Genomic DNA, 6,225 nt, shown 5'->3' with positions numbered 1-6,225 from the left:
AACAAACACACCAAATGCAGATACCCCACAAACTCAATAAGCACATATATTTCACTGTTTCACTACTGTTTCTCTGCTTGCTCAATCTATCGTGTAGCAGCATACACTACATTCGTATCCTGCTCTCTCGGTGGTACAGGCCTTCTGTAGTTTGCTTTTCGATGGAAACTCAGAGCTGCATAATTCATGGCATCAGAGGTCACATTCTGTTAAGGAAAATGATTAAAGTCACTAATAACAAAGCATTATATGTTAACGTGTTAACATTTACCAGGACAGGACAAAGCCATCTAAGGTTAGAGGCAGGGTTTGAGTTAGATAAATGTCCACCGCTCGCAATTTGAAATGAATTTTCACCAGTTTTTGAGCAAATGGGAATAAAAACTGGTGACAGAAAAACTGTAATTTCAAAATAAATATACAGTATGTGACTTAATTTGAAAGGTAATATTATCCTAAGCCTGGATAACTTTATTATGTGTTTACAAATCTTAATCCAAAATTATAATTTGATATGAAAATAAATTACCTCACTGTGTTGTGGATTTTTTTCATCATCTTGAGCTGAAAGAAACAATACATCCTTAAGTTCTGAGGTCAGTACCTTTGTATCTGCTATTTAAATTAAATCATATGGATACCTGTAGGAAATTTCCTGATTTTGATAACCAGAACAATGATGACCAGCAGAAGGAAAACAGTTAGCCCGCTCAGGATGATACTTAACGGATTTGTTAATCCATCAGATAATTCTAAAAAATAGAAAATAGAAAATTATACTATACTACCTATTTTAACTAAACACATATATAAAAAGACGGAAACAGTGTTATTTACCTTGAACCTTTAAATATGTTCCGGTTACAATTACTGGCTTGTCATTGAGTTTCTCTCCACAGAAATACAGCCCAGAGTCAGATGAATTTACTTGTTTGATCTTGAGAAATACCACAGACGTGTTGGATGACGTGCAAAATTTTTTTCCATTACAGGAAAAAACCTTTTCAGAAGTTAACATAGACGAGATGGAACTGATGTTGGGACTGCTGGTCATTTTAAACCAAAATATGCGGGAGTGAAATCTGCTGAAATTGGAGCACTTCACTGTGACTTCTTCACCAGGCTGAACCTCCACAGTGTAAAACTGTGCGACTGAGGACGAGATCCAACCTAAAACAAACAAGGCATCCTAAATTTAAAATTCAACAGGAACCAAACATTGAATTACACCATCCATGAAGTGTCTACACGATTCTTTTTGGCTCGATTATCGTACAGAATGAAGGGTTGAAACTTTACTGAGAAAAAAGTGAAAAGTGTACTTACTAAAGATACAGGGCAAAAGTAGCATCAAGGTGAAGTTCATCATTGTGCATACCACCACTACAATGTCTGTAAGTGAACTGTGCTCCAGTAAAAGTTGTCTCTATGTACAGAGGCGGGCTGTTCTTTCATATGGGCGGCTGCTCAGTGGAAATGCTTTTTTAGCAAATGGTGAAAACTGACAACTGAAAACAAAAAGCAGAATATCATTATCATTATTGTATGACAGATTTTATATAATTTAGATAGTTTTTTTTGCTGAAGCTTACATGTCTACAAAAGATATTTCACTCTACATATTTTTTATACATTTTGTCTTCACCTGATATAAACACTGTTTAGTGAGGTTCTGTCGTGATTTTGTAACTACTAACATGGCATGAAGCAAAATGCTGATCTCATAATTGTACTATATTATATATGCTTGATCGGGTTGCAATTTATCTTTAGCACCAGACAGCCTGCGAGTCTGTATTTTCCTTAGTAATTTAGAACAGCTACTTGTGCAGTGTTGCCTCTGTTATTTATAGACGTTATTAGCTCCATGAAATGAACACTGGTATGAATGCGCGTGCCATTCAAGTTGATGACATGTTCACGAAAACCAGCAGAAATCTAACCTGGTCAATGATAACTATGAGAATAATGTCCACAAGGCTTAGTAGATTCAAATGCGTGTTAGCATGGAAACTTCAGCTGATGTGGTGGCGTCATAGCTTGAAATGTGCAGCCTTTTAAGGAATACATGCTTTTGTCTGTTTGTCACCTTGCTGCACGATGTGAGTTAGTGATAGTAAGACAGTAAAGTGTAACCAAAAGCATAAGCTTGATTTAAAACAAGGATTTGACTGGGTATGTGTCCGTCTAGCACACAGAAGCAAAAAAGCCACAAAAAAACACTTTTAACAGTGGAGCTCCGTACAAAATACAGGCTCCACTGTCTGGTCAACTTGTACTGACAGCACACCCACAATACTTATTAGAAACAAATGTAGACCTTCCTGTTTTTGCATTAATAGAACCACTTTCCAGTTATGAAACCGCTGATCATCGTAAACGTCTGCAAAGCAGTCACGAAAATTAACTCAGGATGACGTGACCAACAAAAAACATACAATAAGCAACAGCTCCTCTTTGTAGACTACAGCTCGGCTTTTAATACCATCCGGCCATACAAACTCCGTCCCAAACTCCACCAACTGGGACTTAACTCCTCTCTGTGCAACTGGATTGTGGACTTCCTCACTAACCGTAGACAGAGTGTCAGAGTGGGTAAGAACACCTCTTCCACCCTTGTGGTCAACACCGGTGCCCCTCAGGGGTGTGTTCTGAGCCCTCTGCTATACACTCTCTTCACCCATGACTGTATTTCCTCCTGCGCGTCCAATCTCATTGTTAAGTTTGCAGATGACACTACAGTGCTCGGACTTATATCCAACAATGATGAGACAAACTATAGGACAGAGGTGCAACAACTAGAGTCATGGTGCCACGACAATAACTTGGTCTTAAACACCAAAAAGACCAAGGAGATCATTGTAGATTTCCGGAAGAGGGGTCATAACAACCATCTGCCTCTCTTCATTGGCAGTGAGGCGGTGGAGAGGGTGAGCAGTTTTAAATTCTTGGGGGTAACTGTGACCGAGGACCTGTCCTGGGGCAACCATATCACCTCAGTTGCACGGAAGGCCCAACAGCGCCTCTACTACCTGAGGAGACTGCGGAGCGCACACATTCCCAGATCTCTGATGTTGAACTTCTACAACTGTGCCATCAGCAGCGTCCTGACGCATGGATTTCTAGTGTGGTTCCCCAGCTGCACCAAGGCCGATCAGCAAGCACTCCAGCGGGTGGTGAAAGAAGCTGGCAGAATTATTGGAACAAGTCTGCCAGAGATCAGTAATATCTTCCCCACTCGCTGTCTGAGGAGGGTGCACAGTATCCTGCGGGACCAACATCACCCTGCGCGCCACCTTTTCCATCTGCTGCCCTCAGGGAGAAGGTACAGGTCTATACAGGCCAGAACATCCAGACTGGCCAACAGCCTGTATCCACAGGCTGTGAGGCTCCTGAACTCTCTGCCCCCCTCTCACGGACAATAACCATATCCAACTTCTTAATAGCAATGAACTGGTCTGCATTGGTGCATCATATCTTTATTCTCTTCCCCCTCCTGCCCCCCCCCCCCCCTCTTTCTTAAATAGATAACTATCATATCTGATATCATATCTCACAGTACAATAATATTGAATGGGTGCATTGTTGTATTTTGTCATGTTTCTCAGGTCTTTGTCTGAATTTCTACGAACATTATTGCTAAGGATTGTCTTATTGCATTGGAGTCACACTGGGTTAAATATGTACACTTGGGTTTTAAGGGGTATTTATTATTTTCTTCTTTTTTTGGGTTGTATGGAAGCCCCAAACGCAATTTCATTGTTCTTGACAATGACAATAAATAAATACTACTTTTTTTTTTTTTTTTTAAAGCTTTGTAAGTCATCTGCTGACATCCTGTGGATGGGCATAAATTGGACCGCAGGAAAGCAGCCACCTGTTGTTCCGTGGAGCTAATGTCAAGCTCTCCAGGTTCCTCATTGCTGTCAGCGGTCACCGCCTGAGCGTATGACCGGGGTTTAATATGGAGCCCAGTGATGATGACGTCGTTTATCCTGGAGTATTGTTCCAGATCAGCGACCTTACTTTCCAGGTATGCAATCTTTTTATCTTTTTCGGCATTTTGGATGCGGAGGAGCTTTACCTCCTCCACAATTTCAATGATATTTTTCTGCTGCAACCTGATAGTAGAAATTTCGTCCATTATGAAGTCAAGGGACTTTTTAATGTCCTCGACTTCCTCAGCTGTCGGTGTCCTCTTCGGCCCCATTTTATCTGGTTACCCTGGTAGCAGGTTCAGTCAGCTGATTCCTCAGTCAGCTGTTAGCCTGGTAACGTGTTGGCTAGCCTGCAATTACCTCGTTAACTCCGTTAGTCCAGTCCAATATCCTGTATCAAAGTCGTAATCCAGACAGGGTTGTACCAAAAGTTCCAACAATTTGAGTAGTCTTTGCTCCAGAAATTGATGGCCAAATTTCAAAAATCCACAGGACACGATCAAAACACAACTTTCAAACAAATGGCAAACAGGTTTTGCCCTTTTGTTTTGTACTGTTAACCAGCCTTAAATAAACGGCGCGCCTTCTGATAAGATTTAGATGTGTTTTGTTTTTCGCGTGTCAGCACTTGGGTCCTCCTTCTCACACCACACAGCCAGCTTCCGCCAACTGTGGCAAAAGCTGGTTTATCCATCGGACTGCTGCTGAAATGTCGCAACATTCTGGTTTAAGTAGATAACTATTCAAATTTATGTTCTCTGCTGAGCATAAAAAGTGAAACAATTGTTTGCCTTGAAATATACTGCATCATCATGATTACAGCCATTTCAAGTAACAACAGTTATGTAATGTGCATTTCACTCACTGCTGCTGACTTCCACAAAACTTCCCATAAAATGTCATCAGATGCATCCTTTAAGTCTGCATCTGATATAAGGAAAAACAAATTGACCCTCGTAGAATGAAGATGGATGTTTCTTTCAATGTTCATCAAGTTATCCATGACTACTTTGTAATGTTCATCGTGTATATTAGGACTGGGCGACCAAAATTCATATCTCGATATTTTTTAGCTGGATGGCGATATAAGATATATATCTCGATATTTTTTTAATCCCATAAAGTAAGAACAAAAAGAGAGTTCTTGGTCAAAGGTACTTGTCCCAGATGTCACACAGGCACTTTTATTAACATCCAACTGATGTACATGAAAAAATAGTCAAAAATAAATTGTCAGCATTTATTAAATAATAATGCTCAATTTTTCTTTTCATGCATAACAAAAAGCTAAAAATTGTAAACTAAATGTAAAATGTAAACTAAAAAGATGCAGATAGAAAGATAACAATGGCAACTTGCTCTTTAAAAAGTGCTTACACTGAAGTAAAGTTTTCTAAAGTGCTTCTTTGTGTGTATTCCTGAACAATCAACTGGTACTTTGTGCAAAAAAACACAAAACATGTAAACAGATTGAACGAAATTAACAAAAATCCATTCTTTGGTCAGTGAGTCTTTGTGCAAATCTCCAATCACAATAAAAATATAGAAAGAACACAAACAATTGGCAAGGCCAACTACTGTACAGCTTACAGATTTTGTGCCAGGAAACCTAATCTGTCAACAGTATCAGGCTTCAAGGATGCCCTGTGGCAGGTTACAATGTTTCCACTGCAACTAAAAATCCTTTCAGAAGGGGAGCTGGTAGCTGGCACACAAAGGTATTTCTTGGCCAAGAGGCTCAGTGCTGGATAGGCAACTTCATGTTCCTGCCACCATTTGAGAGGGTCAGCACCACTCTCTACACAAACTGACAACAGGTAGCTAGAAAATTCATTTTCAATTGCCTCCCTCTTTGTGAAACCAGTGTTGGTGGCTGTGCTGTGCTGGAAGAAGCTTGCCAGTGATCTCTCTTTTTTTTAGCTGTGTGTCCTACTGCTGCTTCTTCACGGTCTGCAGGCAGGCATGGCTGGATCAGGCAGCTCAGACAAACACGTACCCTGATAGCTGAGCAGACACTCTGTCTCCAAGATGAGTTTATGTTTTAGTGCATTAATTTTCTCACTTCGGATGTATTTCGCCCTGAACCGTGGATCCACAAAAGAAGCAATGTCCAACAGATCATTGGTAGACGGATCTGCATATTTATTGTTGAGGTAATCCACAATGCGGGTCTTGATGGATTTACACAGCTCACTATCCTCCTCTCCAGGTGCCAGGAGAATAGTGTTAAACAGGTGTAGCACAGGTCTGACATATGACAGGGTCACATACTTCTCTCCTGAAAGTG

General features: G+C 40.4%; 1 protein-coding gene across 1 annotated transcript; it reads right to left on the bottom strand.

Moving 5' to 3' along the window:
* LOC146580626 (uncharacterized) lies at positions 1 to 1,403 on the bottom strand. The gene is made up of 5 exons (XM_085269653.1): positions 1,327 to 1,403; positions 838 to 1,170; positions 642 to 752; positions 530 to 564; positions 1 to 206 (listed from the first exon to the last, which is right to left on the bottom strand). The coding sequence occupies exons 1-5, from the start codon at positions 1,367 to 1,369 to the stop codon at positions 87 to 89; spliced, it is 642 nt and encodes a 213-aa protein (XP_085125779.1). The 5' UTR covers positions 1,370 to 1,403; the 3' UTR covers positions 1 to 86.
* Positions 1,404 to 6,225: the final 4,822 nt, after the last annotated feature.

The sequence above is a fragment of the Mchenga conophoros genome, linkage group LG3 (genome assembly GCF_057382185.1).
Source record: "Mchenga conophoros isolate Kocher_MC1m ecotype Shallow Benthic linkage group LG3, M_conophoros_male_GT1.1, whole genome shotgun sequence".
Lineage (NCBI taxonomy): Eukaryota > Metazoa > Chordata > Actinopteri > Cichliformes > Cichlidae > Mchenga > Mchenga conophoros.
The sequence above is the reverse complement of the archived record's forward strand: the minus strand, read 5'-3'. Positions and strand labels throughout refer to the sequence as shown.

Coding starts and splice junctions, on each gene's coding strand:
- LOC146580626 (XM_085269653.1), bottom strand. CDS start 1,369: ATGATGAACTTCACCTTGATGCTACTTTTGCCCTGTATCTTTA. Junction 1,171..1,326: donor ACTTTTGCCCTGTATCTTTA/GTAAGTACACTT, acceptor TGTTTGTTTTAG/GTTGGATCTCGTCCTCAGTC. Junction 565..641: donor AATCAGGAAATTTCCTACAG/GTATCCATATGA, acceptor TGTTTCTTTCAG/CTCAAGATGATGAAAAAAAT.